The sequence below is a fragment of the Sminthopsis crassicaudata genome, chromosome 3, assembly GCF_048593235.1.
Source record: "Sminthopsis crassicaudata isolate SCR6 chromosome 3, ASM4859323v1, whole genome shotgun sequence".
Lineage (NCBI taxonomy): Eukaryota > Metazoa > Chordata > Mammalia > Dasyuromorphia > Dasyuridae > Sminthopsis > Sminthopsis crassicaudata.
Window position 1 is genome coordinate 495891791 of NC_133619.1, and position 18950 is coordinate 495910740.

At 36.5% G+C, this 18950-nt stretch overlaps 1 protein-coding gene across 4 annotated transcripts in view; it reads left to right on the forward strand.

The window, feature by feature from the left end:
• The window catches only part of NFRKB (nuclear factor related to kappaB binding protein), a 37298-nt gene extending 31507 nt beyond the window's left edge, over positions 1–5791 (forward strand). For all 4 annotated transcript variants that reach the window (XM_074303801.1, XM_074303803.1, XM_074303802.1 and 1 more), the window contains exons 24-27: positions 892–1659; positions 3855–3961; positions 4251–4386; positions 4502–5791. In XM_074303801.1, coding sequence (XP_074159902.1) covers positions 892–1659; positions 3855–3961; positions 4251–4386; positions 4502–4627 — 1137 coding nt within the window. In that variant the 3' untranslated portion in view covers positions 4628–5791. The remainder of the gene's footprint in view (positions 1–891; positions 1660–3854; positions 3962–4250; positions 4387–4501) is intronic.
• The last annotated feature ends 13159 nt before the right edge of the window (positions 5792–18950 follow it).

Consider the following 18950-nt stretch of genomic DNA (forward strand, 5'->3'; position numbering starts at 1 on the left):
ATTATATTGCTAAGAATGGTTATGTTATTCACAGCTTATCATCTTAAAATATTGCTGTAACTTTGTACATTTCTTTTTGCATCAGCTCATGGAAACCATTCCAGGTTTTCCGAGTGCATCCTGCTCATAATTTCTTATAGCCTAAGAGTATTCTATCATAATTGCAAACCAAACTTATTCAGCCATTCCCCAATTGATGAGCATCTCCTCACTTTTCAATTCTTTGTCCCGAGAAAAGAGCTGCTACAAATATATATATATATATATATATATATATATATATATATATATATATATGTATTTTTTTTTTTTTTTTTTTTTTAAATCTTCTTTGTAGTAATGGTATGTGTGGTTTTATAGTCCTTTGGGCATAGTTCCAAATTGTTCTACAAAATGGTTGAATCAGTTCACAACTCTACCAACAGTGCATTACTCATTTTTCCCACATCCCCTCCAACATTTGGCATTTTCCTTTTCTCTCCTATTTGTCAGTCTAATGGGTATGTTGTAATTCTTCAGAATTGTTTTGATTTTCATATCTCTAATCAGTAGTGAGTTAGAACATTTTTCCATATGGTTATAGGTAGTTATGATTACTTCATTTGAAAATTATTCTTTTGATCATTTATTATTTGGGGAATGGCTCTTATTTTTATGTTATCAGTTTATAATATAGTTAATGTTTGAAAAATGAGGCCTTTTCTACTTTTCATTTACTGCTAATGAATGCAAAAAATAGTATTACTTTCTTAAGTAGATTTGAATAAAAAGAAAACATTTTCTGTTGAAAAATGTACTTTGTAAATTTTGCATGGTGGTATTATTTAGGTAGTCTTCACATTTAGTAGAGGTCTCTCCAGTCTATATCAGTGCCTTTCTTCCCTTCTCCAGGTGGCAATTACTGGACAGCTGGGCATGAAGCCTCAAACAGGCAACAGCATCCCACTAACAGCCACTAACTTTCGCATCCAGGGTAAGGATGTTTTGCGCCTGCCTCCTTCGTCCATCACCACCGATGCCAAGGGCCAGACAGTGCTACGTATAACTCCTGACATGATGGCTACCCTGGCCAAGTCCCAGGTCACCACAGTCAAACTGACCCAGGACCTCTTTGGGGCAGGAAGTGGTGCTGCAGGAAAGGGCATCTCTGCTACTTTGCATGTCACATCCAACCCTGTGCATGCGTCTGACACCCCGGTCAAGGCCAACTCGGCTAGTGCCCCTTCATCGACTCCAGCAGGCACTACTGTGGTCAAAGTGGCCCCTGACCTGAAGCCTGCAGAAGCCTCCAGTTCTGCTTTCCGTTTGATGCCCGCGCTTGGTGTGAGTGTGGCAGACCAAAAAGGCAAAGCTGCAGTGGCTTCAACAGAGGCAAAGCCAGCTGCCACAATCCGCATTGTGCAAGGACTGGGAGTGATGCCTCCTAAGCCAGGTCAGACTATAACAGTTGCCACTCATGCTAAACAAGGCTCCTCCTCAGCAGGTGGCCCTGGGGCTGTTCATACTTCCACTGTATCCTTGCCCAGTATGAGTGCTGCTGTATCAAAGGCTGTGGCAGTAGCTTCTGGGGCCACAGGAACCCCTATCAGCATCGGGACGGGAGCCACCACCGTGCGACAGGTCCCTGTGAGCACCACAGTTGTATCTACTTCCCAGGCTGTGAGTAACATTGTGATTTAAGTGTAATCTGTCTCATTGAAGTTCCTTTTAAAACCATTCAATCTTAATGTCAGAGGGCAAGTTAGGCAGGCTTCTTATTCTAGTAATGAGAACTGGAAATCCATACCACTCTACCTGATCTTAGCAGTTTTGTTTTCTATTAATTTATTCATAGTATTTAAAAATCTTCCCCTTTATGTAACTATACTGTGGCAATAGAGTCTTAAGTGTTACTTTCTAAATTTTAAGTCACTTGGTATGAAGATCAGGGGATCAGAATGTAGGTGGGGTGATTTGAGAAAGGCCTTTCCTAATTAGTGAAAAGTCTTTTAAGGTGATTTTACACCATTTCTCTCGCAGCATCAGCATGTTGATAACAAGGAAGTTTTATGCCAGGGGTTCTCAAACTACAGTCGAGGGCCAGATGCAGAAGGCTGAGGATGTTTATGCGGTCCGGGTTATGGCAAATAGGCTGAGGGGCAGAGACAGAGTGTGAGGTTTTGTTTTTACTATAGTCTGGCCCTCCCGTAGTCTGAGGGACAGTGCACTGGCCCCTAGTTTAAAAAGTTTGAGGACCACTGTGTTATGCTATTTGTTTCTCTTTCCGTAGATTGAACTGCTTGAGAATTGGGACTTTTGCCTTTTTTTGAATTCCCAGTGCTTAACATTGTGCTTGACACACAATAGGTGTTTAATAAATATTTGTCGGCTGATTTACTAAACATAAAAAGTAGTCCCTAATAGGGTGTTTCATAGAAACAACTGAATAGAAAAGCTGAGGCAGTTAATTGATTGAGGACCTTGACTTTGCTGCTTTCTTTTAGCAGAAAGACTATTTGTTGAGGAAAAGGAATGGTTCCAATTAGTGGTTCTTTGAAATATGTTTTAATCAGGTAACCCATCTTTGAGAGAAAATTAACACTTTATGTGAATCTCTTCAGGGCACTATTCCTAGCCTTTCTACTGCCTATTTTTGCTCTCTTTGTTGACTGAAGAGCCACAAAAAGAAAATAAAACTAGGTACAGCTGAAGCTATACAGATGTTTTGGTGGCTTGTTCCCATCCCTGCTTTTCTGCCCAGTGGAAATGTTGCTCCCACTCATGAACACCAAGTGAGGTGTCTGTCTAAATTCATTTCTAAATTATGTACCTATAACAATATTGTTAGTAACAAGAAAAAATAACAATGTAGAAAAGCCAAGTAGCTGAATATTATTGTGATTTAAGTATAGTCTGTTTCATTGGACTCCCTTTTAAAATCATTCACCCAATTTGCTTCTGTCAGAGGGAAAGTTAGGGAGGTTTCTTATTCTAGTAATGAGGACTGGAAATGAAGGTAAACGTCAGGCCTACTACACATTTTCAGTTTCATTGGGCTTTGGAAACTGTATTTCCTTCACTTGGCTGATTGTAAAACCTTATTAATATGTATATCCCTGGAACAAACTGAAAATACCTAAGAAATGCATAATCTGTTGCCTTGTACTTGATTATGTTACTATCTCCATCCCTAACCCTTTTGCTGACTCTCCCGTCAGTAAACCTACATTCCAGTGGAACACTAGAATTGCACTCAATATTATTAACTCTTTAGCTCCTTTTTATTTCCCCTTAGGCTTTTAAATGGGAAACCCATACTTACATTCTTGTGTTTCCGTTTTTGTTTTTTTGGTAAGGCGGAGCAGGGTAGGACTGGGACCTTTCTGTATATGTTATAACTATATTTTAGAGCTTCTTTGATTTTGATCTAAGTTTCTTGGCTCATTGGAGGAAGAGGAAGGAGTAATAAAAGTGGTTATCCTAACTGCTGTCTTGCAATCCAAGTGCTTTGAGTTCTATGCTTTTTTAAAATTTAATTTGATTTGATTTGATTTTTTTTTTTTTTTTTTTAAATTTTGCTGAAGTAATTGGGGTTAAGTGACTTGCCCAGGGTCATACACTAGGAAGTGTTAAGTGTCTGAGACCAGATTTGAACTCAGGTCTTCCTGACTTCAGGGCTGGTGCTGTATCCACTGCATCATCTAGCTGCCCCAGTTCTATGCTTTTTTAAAAAAACGTTTTCCTAGTACTTCTCTCTGACTAATCCCACAAGAGTCCTCTTCTTTTCAACAAGATCATATTTGTAAAACATTTAGCACAGTGCCTGGCATGTGATAAGCCCTTAATTAATTTTTGTTTTTTTCTCCTTTCTATAGGGTAAGCTGCCTACACGGATTACAGTGCCACTATCAGTGATTAGCCAACCTATGAAAGGCAAGAGTGTGGTTACGGCTCCTATCATCAAGGGCAACATTGGAGCCAAGTGAGTGGTAGTAGGGAGGCTGAGAGCAGAGTTGAGGTTTGAGTTGTCTTTTCTAGTTAGGAAAAAGAAAATCATGGAGGAGGTGGGTGATTTCTTAGTATTCTCTTTTTTGATATTCTGGTTCCTTGTGATAAGACACATAGTCTTTTCAACCAGTTAAATTGTACAAGATCCTGGTTTTGTTATTCTTAGATTGTTACTATTACTCTCTTTTAAGTTAGTGAGCTTTTTGTGGAGCAGAGGAATGGTGCATCAATTCACTGCAGCCGTCCCTGTTTTCTTTCCATAGTATCAGTGGATTGGGTCGGAATATCATTCTCACTACCATGCCAGCTGGCACCAAGCTTATCACTGGTAACAAACCTGTTAGCTTCCTCACTGCTCAGCAGCTGCAGCAGCTTCAGCAACAAGGACAGGCCACTCAGGTAAAACCTCAGGGAATCCTGCTGGTCATAGCAAATTTATTGCCACCCCTTGTTTAACCTGATTGTCGAATCCTGTGTGTTCTTTTGGCACCTTATGCTCTCTCTTTGTAAACAGGTGCGCATCCAGACAGTCCCGGCTTCCCACCTCCAACAGGGAACAGCTTCTGGATCTTCCAAAGCTGTCTCTACTGTCGTCGTGACCACAGCCCCATCCCCCAAACAGGTGCCTGAACAGCAGTGAACATGGAAGGGGAAAGAAGATGGCTTCTCAAGGACTGTTTCGGGGTCTGTTCTCCTAGCTGAAGCAAATAGGGACTACATCACACTTGCAAACTCTCCTTAAGGAGAGAGAGGCCAGATAGTGGGATGGTGTCAGCAAACTAGATTCTGCAGTCACAGGATCCAGTGAAAAATACTAAAAAGGGCCCTGCCTCACTCCTGAGCCTGCTTTGTGGACTAATCTAGGAGAAGGCAATTCGTTACTATGTCATTCAGACCAGAATTTTCTTTCTTGGTATTGACTGAAGTCAAGTTGGAGGAGAAACTTCCTGACTTTTAGAGTATGCAGGCTCTGTGAGCAAGCCTTACTTTATATGTGGAGTTCTTCAGTGATAGATTTTAGCGTCCCATGGTATTCCTTAGTCACTTATGTGATGGGTGGATTCGATACCAGGTTTAAGGTGACATTTTGTGTCCAGAAAATAATTTTATATAACTTATTGTGTTTTTTTTTTTGTTTGTTTGTTTGTTTTTTTTTTTTTAAGATGCTATTATTGCACCTTTTTCTCAAAACAAAAATTTGGGCTTTAGCCCTTAAATAGATCACATATTCTCTTTTAAGGGAATAGCTGGTATCCCAGCAAGTTAGTACAGATTTTTTTATAACTATGATGGAGAGGGAAAGGATATATGGCTGCAGAAAATATAGGTAATGGAAGGACTACCATGGATTTCCTGAATGAGATAAAAGTTGGAAACTGCCTGTACTATAAAATAGCAGGTAGGACTTTAAACATGGTGCAAGTTATTGCTAAGTCTCTAGACTTAGTCTGTAGTTTTTGCTCCTCTTTTCAAACAGTGGCCCAGAAAAAGTGAGCAGGCCGAAGGGTAACACCACCATTTATGCTGCTTTTGCTATCTTGTGTCAGGTCCTGAACTTTATTCCATGTTAGTGGTACTGCTATCACTTCTGGTCTTGGAATATGGAAGAAAGTGGGAGGCACAGGGCCAAGGAGCAACCTATCCAGCAAGGACTGATCTTATACATATTGACCTGAAGTTACAAAATATTTTATTAATACTTGCTGTCTTATGCTTCCTTCCTGAGTCTCTATTGCTGCCTGACAATGCTCTTTTAAAAAAATTTTTAAAGTGTAATATATAATTAAATGTGTTGTTAATAACATATGCCTTGTTGTTTGCTTTGGGATTTGTGTGAATGCATTTTCTTATGGTAGCTACTGATTTGGTAGTAGTTTGTGATCTTGAACTCCCTGTCTTTCAAAAGATTGTTTAATTGATGTTTTTTTACTAGTTATTTTCCAATAATGATATTTACTGTCTGCCCACATCCAGTTTTCTTATAACAAAGGAAAACAGTTAAGTAAAGCAAAGTGACACCTGTTTCAGTCGGTCATCAAACTGTATGTAAAGCTTCTTCTATATATCAGGCATTACATTACATATAAGCTAATGGGGGGAGATATTAGTGGTCAGAAAGGCTTGTGTAGAAAATGGTACTAGAGCTCAGCTTTGAAGGAGGCTCAAAGAGGAAATAACAAACACTCAATATGAGTATAGAAATCTGTTTTACCCTTCAGAAAAGTAGAAGAGGAAAGGGATATGAAAAGACGGGTGGGTGATAGAAAAGATAACATTGGGAGAGGGAGTGGTTGTCAGAAGCAAAACATTTTTGAGGGGCAGGATGAAAGAGAATAGAATAAATGGGTGTGGGAAAAACAGAAGAGAGGGAAATACAGTTAGCAATAGTAAATATGGGGGAGGAAAAACCAACCAAGCAAGTTTCTCTGTTAAAGGCCTCTTTTCTCAAATATGTAGAGAACGGAGTTAAAATTACAGAAATAAATTCCCCAGTTGATAAATGACCAAAAGATGTGAAGTTTTCCAATGAAGTATTCAAATATAGCCATATGGAAAAAAAATACCCTAATTTCTGTTGATTGGAGAAATTCAAATTGAAACAATTATGCATCTTAATTTGGCCAATAGGGCCAGAAAATGATAAATGATAAATATTGGAGAGAATGCAGGAAAAAATGAGAGATTGATGCATTATAGAAAATAGTGAACTGATCCAATTACTATATCTATGCCCAGAGGGCTATTTTAAAAAATGCAAACCCTTTGACCTAACAAACCATTACTAAGCATGAAACCCAAAAGAGATTTTTTTTTTCTCTCTTTATTGTGGTAAATTTATTTTTTAATACACATTGTTTTATGAATCATGTTGGGAGAGATAAAAAAACAAAAAAGAAGTGAACATAACATGTATTGTTTCACACTCAGTCTCCTTATGTCTTTTTCTGGATGCAGATGTCATTTTCTGTTCAAAGTCTATTGGGACTGCTTTGGATCACTGAACCGCTGAGAAGAATCAAGCCTTTCATAGTTGATCATTTGCACATTCTTGCTGTTATTGTGTACAATGTAGTCCTGGTTCTACTTGTTCCACTCAATATCAGTTCCTGTAAATCTTTCTAGGCCTTTCTAAAAAAAGCTTGTTCATCATTTTTATAAAACAATAATATGCCATTCCCTTCATATACCACAACTTGTTCAGCCATTCCCCAATTGATGGGTATCCACTCATTTTCCAATTCTCTGCTTCCACAGAAAGCTGCTATAAACATTTTTGTACATGGGAGTCCTTTTCCCTCCTTTATGATTTTCTTGGGTAATCAAAGAATATGCACTGTTTTATAGTCTTTTGAGCATAGTTCCAGATTGCTCCCCAGAATAATTGGATCATTTCACAAATCCACCAACAATGCATTAGTGTCCCAGTCTTCCCACATTCCCTCCAACATTTATCATATTTCCCTCTCATCTTAGCCAATCTGAGAGGTGTGAGGTGGTACTTCAGAGTTGTTTTAAGTTGCATTTCCCTAATCAATAGTGATTTAGACCATTTTTTTCATATAATTATAAATGGTTTTAATTTCATCATTTGAAAATTGTTCATATCCTTTGATCATTTATCAATTGGAAAATGACTTGTATTCTTACAAATTTGACAGTTTTTTAAAATTAATTTTATAATTGTAACATTTTTTTGACAGTACATATGCATAGGTAATTTTTTACAACATTATCTCTTGTACTCCCTTCTGTTCTGAATTTTTCCCCTCCTTCCCTCCACTCCTTCCCCTAGATGGCAGGCATTCCCATACATATTAAATATCTTATAGTATATCCTAGGTACAATATATATGTGCAGAACCAAATTTTGTTGTTGTTGTTGCAAAGGAAGAATTGTATTCGGAAGGTAAAAATAATCTGGGGAGAAAAACAAAAAAATGCTAACAGTTTACACTCATTTCCCAGTGTTCCTTTTCTGGGTGTAGAAACATTTTGGCACATACAGGTCTCTTTCCCTTCTTTATAATTTCCTTGGGATATAAGTCCAGTAGTAGCACTGCTGGGTCAAAGGGTATGCACAGTTTAATAACTTTTTGGGCATAATTCCAGATTGCTCTCCAGAATGTCTGGATGTATTCACAACTCCACCAACAATGCATCAGTGTCCCACTTTTTCCACATCCCCTCCAACATTAATCATTATTTGTTCCTGTCATCTTAGCCAATCTGACAGATGTGTAGTGGTATCTCAAGAGTTGTCTTAATTTGCATTTCTGTGATCAATAGTGATTTGGAACACTCTTTTCATATGAGTGGAAATAATTTCAATTTCATTATCTGAAAATTGTCTGTTCATATCCTCTGACCATTTATTAATTGGAGAATGGCTTGATTTCTTATAAATTAGAGTCAATTCTCTGTATATTTTGGAGATGAGGCCTTTATCAGAACTTTTAACTGTAAAAATGTTTTCCCAATTTGTTACTTCCTTTCTAATCTTATTTGCATTAGTTTTGTTTGTACAAAAGACAGTTCTTTATATATTTTAGAAATGAGACTTTTATCAGAAATACTGGCTGTGAAGATTTTTTCCAACTTTACTTCCCTTTTAATCTTGTTTTTGTTGGTTTTGTTTGTGCAAAAACTTTAATGTAATCAAAGTTGTCCATTTTGCCTTTCGTAATGTGCTCTAGTTCTTCTTTGGTCATAAATTTCCCCTTCTTCCAAAGATCTAATAGGTAAACTACGCCTTGTTCTCCTAATTTGTTTATTGTATCATCCTTTATGTCCAAATCATGTATCCATTTTGACCTTATTTTGGTATAGGGTGTGAGAGGTAGCTCTATGCCAGTTTCTTACATATTATGTTCTAGTTTTCCCAGCAATTTTTGTCAAATAGTGAGTTCTTATTCCAGAAGTTGGAGTTTGGGGGTTTATAAAATACTAGATTGTAGAAGAAGAGACAAGTCCCTCCCTGCCTCTCTAAGGGGACAAAGATTTTATGATCTCTTTTTATGGTTTTCGGGGAGGAACAAGTTTTGGTGTATGGTCCAAGGAAAAAGAGTAAGCAGTGGTAGAGGGAGAGCCTTGGCATCAACTTTGATTGGTGATAAAGAGCAGTTGTACTAGAAGTGTCTCTGCTATGGTCCTGATGTTCCTAGAGTAACTCCTACTCATAGACGCACACTGGGAGAAGAAATCTGCTACTCTACTGGAGATGCCATCTGTGTTCCTGGTGCTGCTCTGCTTCCTTGTCATCATCCTCCATTACGGGACCCTCCATGAACTTCAGAGATTTGGCAACATTCACCACACAGAGAAGACTGAGAAGTGAATCTGCAAAAGTGGAAGGAAAGGTTTAGGATTTCTGACTGGTTTTCCTTTACATCTTTTTTTCCTCTTCTCTCTTTTACTTCACATACTAGGATGATTTCAATAAAAGCACCATAAAAATTAAGTGATGGAAAATCCTTTAGAAATCCTTCAGATCTTGCCACCAAGGGGTGGTATGTAATAGGTGATATGTGATAGATTTTTTCTTTTTTCCTAATGTAATTTCTTTCCCCCAAACCATAAGATGGTATGGTTTTACCTAGGACAGGTATCCCCAGACCGGATTGGCCTAGATGAATGTATCTTGCTTTTCTGACAGTTTCTTCATCCATCCTGCTTATTAGTGCCTCCTTGCTAACATGAGGTAGGCTCTGGCCCTGGGACTTGATTGACCTGACAACTTTCTGATTATCTAAGAACTTAAAAATCTCAACCATGGAATCTGGGCTTCTTGAAGTTAGACTCTTTAACTTGCCCTGCTGACCAGATGCATTTCTGTTTAAAGATGGGGGGAGAGATACATCCAGAAATGCTAAGTGCCAGGGAATTCTTATTACATATGTTTGCACTAAGGCAAACCTCCAGCGTAAATGCAAGTGTGTCCCTTCTAACTACCTATTCCAAGGAGACAGTACAGAAGATATTCTTAGACTGTGTGTGAGGCAGTGTGATGTAGCTATAAGAGTACTGGCCTTGGAGGTAGGAGAACCTAGGTTTGAATCTACTTAATGGATTTGGGAACGTTGGCAAGTAACCTAATTTCTCACAACCTCAATTTCATCATCTGTAAAATGAAGGTAATAGCACCTATCTCACTATGAAGATGAAATGAGATGAAATGTATATGTGTATGTATCTGGGTGTGTGTATATTCTTCACAAATCTTAAACTATTACATATAAGTAGTTAAAAATATTACATGTAAATTGTTAGGATTGATAATGACAAATGGCATTTCCTTATTCCATCTTTACCTATCAAATGGGAAGAAAAATCTTTCACATCAACTAATATCAGTATTTTAAATGGCACCTTATAGGAAATTTAAACATTCTCTTCCACCTGAACATTTTTTTAATCCTTGTAAAATTTTGTTTTCTTCAGGTTATTTAACAAAACAGAAAGTCATAGAAGGAAATACATGGACTCAACACGTACAAGAATCATAGTACTTGAGTTCAAATTTTGGGTCTATTGACTGTCTAGATATCCTAATCATTAACTCCTTTGGACTTCAGTTTCCTTATATGTAAAATGAGAGGGCTGGACAGAATACTTTTTAAGTTCCCTTCCAATTCTAGATCTATGACCCTTGCGCCTATTCACTCCTCCATCCATTTATTCCTAATATTTCCTTATCTCATTTCCTGTAACAACTGATTTCAAAGATTTTGTACTTAACTTGTTCCCAACCTTACTCCCAACACTGAAAGCAGATGATTTATAGCCCTTTGGATACAGATCATATCTATCTTTTGGTCATTTATCAATTAGAGCATAGCTCTTATTTTTTATAAATTTGTCTCAGTTCTGTTTGGTAAATAATAAGGCCTTATCAGACAAACTTCCTTCAGAATTCTTTTGACAATTACTATTGCTAATTGTGTTTTCCTCCATATGTTCTTTTCTCTCTCTGCTTTCACCCTGCCCATTCTCAAAAGTGTTTTGCTACTGACCACTCCCTTCCCCCCAATATGCCTTTTTTTTTTTTTTTTTTTTTTTTTATCACCAACCCAACCCCCCTTCCCATATCCCATTTCCCTATTTTTCTGCAGGGTAAGATAGATTTCTATACCCATATTGAATATGTATGTTATTTCCTCTGAGCCAGTTCTTATGAGAGCAAGATTCATTTACTCACTCACTCCTCTCCCTCTTCCCCTAACACTGCAAAAGCTTTTTATTGTCTCTTTTTTTATGGCAGATAATTTATATCATTCCATTTTTCACTTTCCCTTTCTTCCAGTACATTTCTCTCTCCCCCCTTAATTTCATACTTTTTAAAAATATTATCCCTTTATATTCTTTTTTTTTCATTTTTAATAGTTTTTATTTAACAGATATTTGCATGGATAATTTTACAACATTGACAATTACAAACCATTTGTTCCAATTTTTCCAATTTTTCCCCTCCTTCCCCCTCCCCCCCCCCCCAGATGGCAGGTCAACCAATACATGTTAAATATGTTAGAATATAAATTAAATACAATATATGTATACATGACCAGACAGTTGTTTTGCTGAACAAAAAGAATCGGACTTTGAAATGTGTGCATTTAGCCTGTGAAGGAAATACAAATGCAGGTGGACAAAAGTAGAGGGATTGGAAATTCCATGTAGTGGTTCATAGTCATCTCCCAGAGTTCTTTCGCTGAGTGTAGCTGGTTCAGTTCATTACTGCTCTATTAGAACTGGTTTGGTTCATCTCATTGTTGGAGAGGGCCACATCCATCAGAACTGATCATCATACAGTATTGTTGAAGTATATAATGATCTCTTGGTCCTGCTCATTTCACTCAGCATCAGTTCATGTAAGTCTCTCCAGGCCTTCCTGAAATCATCCTGTGATCATTTCTTACAGAACAATAATATTCCATAATATTCATATACCACAATTTATTCAGCCATTCTCCAATTGATGGCATCCACATAGTTTCCAGTTTCTGGCCACCACAAAGAGGGCTGCCACAAACATTCTTGCACATACAGGTCCCTTTCCCTTCTTTAAAATCTCTTTGGGATACAAACCCAGTAGCAACACTGCTGGATCAAAGGGTATGCACAGTTTGATAACTTTTTGAGCATAGTTCCAAATTGCTCTCCAGAATGCTGGATGTATTCGCAGTTCCACCAGCAATGTATCAGTGTCCCTGTTTTCCCACATCCCCTCCAACATTCTGCATTATCTTTCCCTGCCATTCTAGTCAATCTGACAGGTGTGTAGTGGTATCTCAGAGTTGTCTTAATTTGCATTTCTCTGATTATTAATGATTTGGAGCATCTTTTCATATGACTAGAAATAGTTTCAATTTCTTTATCCGAGAATTGTCTGTTCGTATCCTTTGAACATTTATTAATTGGAGATTGGCTTGATTTCTTATATATTAGAGTCAGTTCTCTATATATTTTGGAAATGAGGCCTTTATCTGAACCTTTGAGTATAAAAATGTTTTCCCAGTTTATTGTTTCCCTTCTAATCTTATCTGCATTGATTTTGTTTGTACAAAAACTTTTCAATTTGATATAATCAAAGCTTTCTATCTTGTGATCAATAATGATCTCTACTTCTTCTTTGGTCATGAATTCATTCCTCTTCCACAGGTCTGAGAGGTAAACTATCCTATGTTCCTCTAATTTATTTATAATCTCATTCTTTATTCCTAGGTCATGAACCCATTTTGACCTGACCTTGGTGTATGGTGTTAAGTGTGGATCAATGCCTAGTTTCTGCCATATTAATTTCCAATTTTCCCAGTAATTTTTGTCAAACATTGAGTTCTTATCCCAAAGGCTGGGGTCCTTGGGTTTGTCAAACACTAGGTTGTTAAGAGTTATTAATTATTTTGTCCTTTGGACTTAACCTATTCCACTGATCAACTAATCTATTTCTTAGCCAATACCAAATGGTTTTGGTAACTGCTATAATAATTATAATATAATTTTAGATCTGGTACAGCTAGGCCACCTTCATTTGATTTTTTTCATTAATTCCCTTGAAATTCTTGACCTTTTGTTTTTCCATATGAACTTTGTTATTTTTTCTAGGTCATTAAAATAGTTTTTTGGGAGTCTGATTGGTATAGTGCTAAATAGATTAGTTTAGGTAGTATTGTCATCTTTATTATATTTGCTCACCCTATCCAAGAGCATTTAATATTTTTTCAATTGGTTAGATCAGACTTAATTTGTGTGGAAAGTGTTTTGTAGTTTTGCTCATATAGTTTCTGATTTTCCCTTGGCAGATAGATTCCTAAATATTTTATACTATCAGTAGATACTTTAAATGGAATTTCTCTGTAACTCTGTTGGACTTTGTTAGTGACATATAAGAATGCTGATGATTTATGTGGATTTATTTTGTATCCTGCAACTTTGCTAAAGGTGTGGATTATTTCTAATAGCTTTTTAGTTGAATCTTTGGGGTTCTCTATGTATACCATCATATCATCCACAAAGAGTGATAATTTGGTTTCTTCATTACTTACTCTAATTCCTTTAATCTCTTTCTCCACTCTTATTGCCAAAGCTAGAGTTTCTAATACAATATTGAATAGTAATGGTGATAGTAGACAACCTTGTTTCATCCCTGATCTTAATGGGAATGGTTGCAATCTTTCTCCATTACATATGATGCTTATTGATAGTTTTAAATAGATGCTACTGATTATCTTAAGGAAAAGTCCATTTATTCCTATATTCTCAAGTGTTTTTAATAGGAATGGGTGTTGGATTTTATCAAATGCTTTTTCTGCATCTATTGAGATGATCATATGATTTTTGTTGATTTGATTATTAATATGTCCAATTATACTGATGGTTTTCCTAATATTGAACCAGCCCTGCATTCCTGGTATAAATCCTACTTGATCATGATGTATTTTCCTGGGGATGATTTTCTGGAGTCTTTTTGCTAATATCTTATTTAAGATTTTAGCATCAATATTCATTAGGGAGATTGGTCTATAGTTTTCTTTCTCTGTTTTCAACCTACCTATAACTTGGCCAATTATTACGTTGTATATATAGAATGTTTCTTTGGAAATTGAATCACAAAGTTGATGATCTACTAGTTTCCAATTATCTGCCTCTATTTCTTCTTCCTTGAAGAACCAAGGGAATGTATGTTCCAATGTATCCACGAATCCATCAGTCTGCTCCCAAGTCCTAATTAAACCATGTCTCCTTTATCAGTGAGTATGCTTCCTGTAAATTTCCTTAGGGGTGGGGGAGAATCTTTTCCTAATAACTGCCCCATTTCAACTAGAAAATGAGAGTTACTAGTTTATCTCTTAACAAAGTAAGTTCCCTTTTTGTCTATTAAAATACTCACCCTATTTCCTGGTCACCTGAGACTTTGTCAGTGAAATTAGGGTCCTTGGTTAACACGTTGGGCACCAAAATGTGAGGTCTGGGTTAGCACCCTGGATACATTAGAATCAGCCGGAATCAGGATAAGCAAAAGTCTTTGGTCTTTAAGGGGAGAAGTGAAAGGGATTGACACACTGCAAGCGCTCTTCACCAATTGACCTACCTTCTTCTTGTCTTCCTCCAAAGTGACTCTGGCTCCACCCCCTAATCTCTCCTGTGATTCCAGTGCACCTATTCAGAGTTTCAGCCCTTTACAAAATTTCAGAATTATCAGATAAAGAAATTAAAACCATTTCTAGTCACATGAAAAGGTGCTCCAAATCACTATTGATCAGAGAGGTACCACTACATACCTTTCAGATTGGTTAATATGACAGGTAAAGATAATGATGAATTCTGGAGATGATGTGGAAAAACTGGAACACTAATACATTGTTGGTGGAGTTGTGAACTGATTCAATCATTTTGGAGAGCAATTTGGAACTATGCCTGAAGGGCTCTCAAGATATGCATACCCTTTGATCCAAGAGTGTTTCTATAGGGCTTGTATCCTAAAGAGATCATAAAGGAGGGAAAGGGACCCACACATGCAAAAATGTTTGTAACAGCCCTTTTTTGTAGTAGCAAGAAACTGGAAACTGAGTGGATGCCCATCAATTGAGAATGGCTGAATAAGTTATAGTATATGAATGTTATGGAATGTTATTGTTCTGTAAGAAACAATCAGGAAGATGATTTCAGAGAGGCCTGGAGAGGAACTGATGCTAAGTGAAGTGAGCAGAACCAGATCATTATACAGAGCGACAGCAAAATTATATACGATGATAAGTTCTAATGGATGTGGCTCTTGTCAATAGTGAGATGATTCAATAATGAGACTAGTTCTTTTTTTTTTAAATTTAATTTTTATTTTATTTTATAATTATAACTTTTTTTTGACAGTACATATGCATGGGTAATTTTTTACAACATTATCCCTTGCACTTACTTCTATTCAGATTTTTTCCCTTCCTCCCCCAACCCCCTCCCCCAGATGGCAGGTAGTCTTATACATGTTAATTATATTACAGTATATTCTAGATACAATATGTGTGTAGAACCGAATTTCTTGTTGCACAGGAAGAATTGGATTCAGAAGGTAAAAATAACAGTTTACACTCATTTCCCAGTGTTCCTTTTCTGGATGTAGCTGATTCTGTCCATCATTAATCAATTGGAATTGGATTAGCTCTTCTCTATGTTGAAGAAATCCACTTCCATCAGCATACATCCTCGTACAGTATCATTGTTGAAGTGTATAATGATCTTCTGGTTCTGCTTGTTTCACTCAGCATCAGTTGATGTAAGTCTCTCCAAGCCTCTCTGTATTTCTCCCGTTGGTCATTTCTTACAGAACAATAATATTCCATAACATTCATATACCATAATTTACCCAACCATTCTCCAATTGATGGACATCCATTCATCTTCCAGCTTCTAGCCACTATAAAAAGGGCTGCCACAAACATTTTGGCACATACAGGTCCCTTTCCCTTCTTTAGTAGTTCCTTGGGATATAAGCCCAGTAGTAGCACTGCTGGGTCAAAGGGTATGCACATTTTGATAACTTTTTGGGCATAATTCCAGATTGCTCTCCAGAATGGTTGGATTCTTTCACAACTCCACCAACAATGCATCAGTGTCCCAGTTTTCCCACAGCCCCTCCAACATTCATCATTATTTGTTCCTGTCATCTTAGCCAATCTGACAGGTGTGTAATGATACCTCAGAGTTGTCTTAATTTGCATTTCTCTGATCAGTAGTGATTTGGAACACTCTTTCATATGAGTGGAAATAGTTTTAATTTCATCATCTGAAAATTGTCTGTTCATATCCTTTGGCCATTTATCAATTGGAGAATGGCTTGATTTCTTATAAATTAAAGTCAATTCTCTGTATATTTTGGAGATGAGGCCTTTATCAGAACCTTTAACTGTAAAAATGTTTTCCCAATTTGTTACTTCCCTTCTAAACTTGTTTGCATTAGTTTTGTTTGTGCAGAAACTTTTTAATTTGGTGTAATCAAAATGTTCTATTTTGTGATCAATAATGGTCTCTAGTTCTCCCTTGGACACAAACTCCTTCCTCCTCCACAAGTCTGAGAGGTAAACCATCCCATATTCCTCCAATTTATTTATGATTTTGTTCTTTATGCCTAAATCTTGGACCCATTTTGATCTAATCTTAGTATGTGTTGTTAAATGTGGGTCCATGCCTAGTTTCTGCCATACTAATTTCCAGTTTTCCCAGCAGTTTTTGTCAAATAATGAATTCTTATCCCAAAAGTTGGGATCTTTGGGTTTGTCAAACACTAGATTGCTATTTTTATTCACTATCTTGCCCTGTGAACCTAACCTATGCCACTGATCAACTAGTCTATTTCTTAGCCAATACCAAATGGTTTTGGTGACTATTGCTTTATAATATAGTTCTAGATCAGGTACAGCTAGACCACCTTCACTTAATTTTTTTTCATTACTTCCCTTGAAATTCTCGACCTTTTGTTGTTCCATATGAATTCTGTTGTTATTTTTTCTAGGTTATTTAAATAGTTTCTTGGAAGTCTGATTGGTATAGCACTAAATAAATAGATTAGTTTAGGGAGTATTGTCATCTTAATTATAGTCACTCGGCCTATCCAAGAGCACTGAATGTCTTTCCAATTATTTAAATCTGACTTTATTTTTGTGGCAAGTGTTTTGTAATTTTGCTCATATAATTCCTGACTCTCCTTTGGTAGATATATTCCCAAATATTTTATACTATCGACCGTTGTTTTGAATGGAATTTCTCTTTGTATCTCTTGCTGTTGGATTGTGTTGTTAATGTATAAAAATGCTGAGGATTTATGTGGATTTATTTTGTATCCTGCAACTTTGCTAAAATTCTGAATTATTTCTAATAGCTTTTTAGCAGAGTCTTTGGGGTTCCCTAAGTATACCATCATGTCATCTGTGAAAAGTGATAATTTGATTTCCTCATTTCCTACTCTAATTCCTTGAATCTCTTTCTCGGCTCTTATTGCCGAGGCTAGAGTTTCTAGTACTATATTGAAAAGTAATGGTGATAGTGGGCAACCTTGTTTCACTCCTGATCTTATAGGGAAAGGGTCTAGTTTATCGCCATTACATATGATGTTTACTGAAGGTTTTAAATATATGCTCCTTATTATTTTAAGGAATAGTCCATTTATTCCTATACTCTCAAGCGTTTTTAGTAGGAATGGATGTTGGATTTTGTCAAATGCTTTTTCTGCATCTATTGAGATGATCATATGGTTTTTATCAATTTGATTATTAATATGGTCAATTATACTAATAGTTTTCCTAATATTAAACCAGCCCTGCATTCCTGGTATAAATCCCACTTGGTCATAGTGTATTATCCTGGGGATGATTTTCTGAAGTCTATTTGCTAATATCTTATTTAAGATTTTAGCATCAATATTCATTAAGGAAATTGGTCTATCGTTTTCTTTCTCAGTTTTCGATCTACCTGGTTTAGGTATCAGTACCATGTCTGTGTCATAGAAGGAATTTGGTAGGACTCCTTCACTCCCTATTTTTTCAAATAGTTTACATAGCATTGGAGTTAGTTGTTCTTTAAATGTTTGGTAGAATTCACATGTAAATCCATCTGGTCCTGGGGACTTTTTCTTAGGAAGTTGGTTAATAGCTTGGTCTATTTCTCTAATAGCTTGGTCTATTTCTTTTTCTGAGATGGGACTATTTAGACTACTTCTTCCTCTGTTAATCTGGGCAAGCTATATTTTTGAAGGTATTTTTCCATTTCATTTAAGTTATCGAATTTATCGGCATAAAGTTGAGCAAAGTAGCTCCTAACTATTGTTCTAATTTCCTCTTCATTAGTGGTGAGTTCACCCTTTTCATTTTCAAGACTAACAATTTGCTTTTTCTCTTTCCTTTTTTAAATCAGGTTTACTAAGGGTTTGTCTATTTTGTTGGTTTTTTCATAGAACCAACTCTTAGTTTTATTAATTAATTCAATAGTTTTTTTTACTTTCAATTTTATTAATCTCACCTTTTATTTTTTGAATTTCACGTTTTGTGTTTGTCTGGGGGTTTTTTATGCAAGTAGGCCTGTAGAGATATAAAACTTCCCCTTATTACTGCTTTGGCTGTATCCCACACATTTTGGTATGATGTCTCATTATTGTCATTTTCTTGGGTGAAGTTATTATGTCTATTATTTGCTGTTTTACCCAATCATTCTTTAGTATAAGATTATTTAGTTTCCAATTATTTTTTGGTCTATTTTCCCCTGGCTTTTTGTTAAATGTAATTTTGATTGCATTGTGGTCTGAAAAGGATGCATTTACTATTTCTGCCTTACTGCATTTGATTTTGAGGTTTTTATGCCCTAGTATATGATCAATTTTTGTATAGGTTCCATGAACTGCTGAGAAGAAAGTATATTCCTTTCTGAATGAGACTAGTTCTAACGGTCTTGTGATGAAGAAAGCCATCTGTACCCACAGAGAG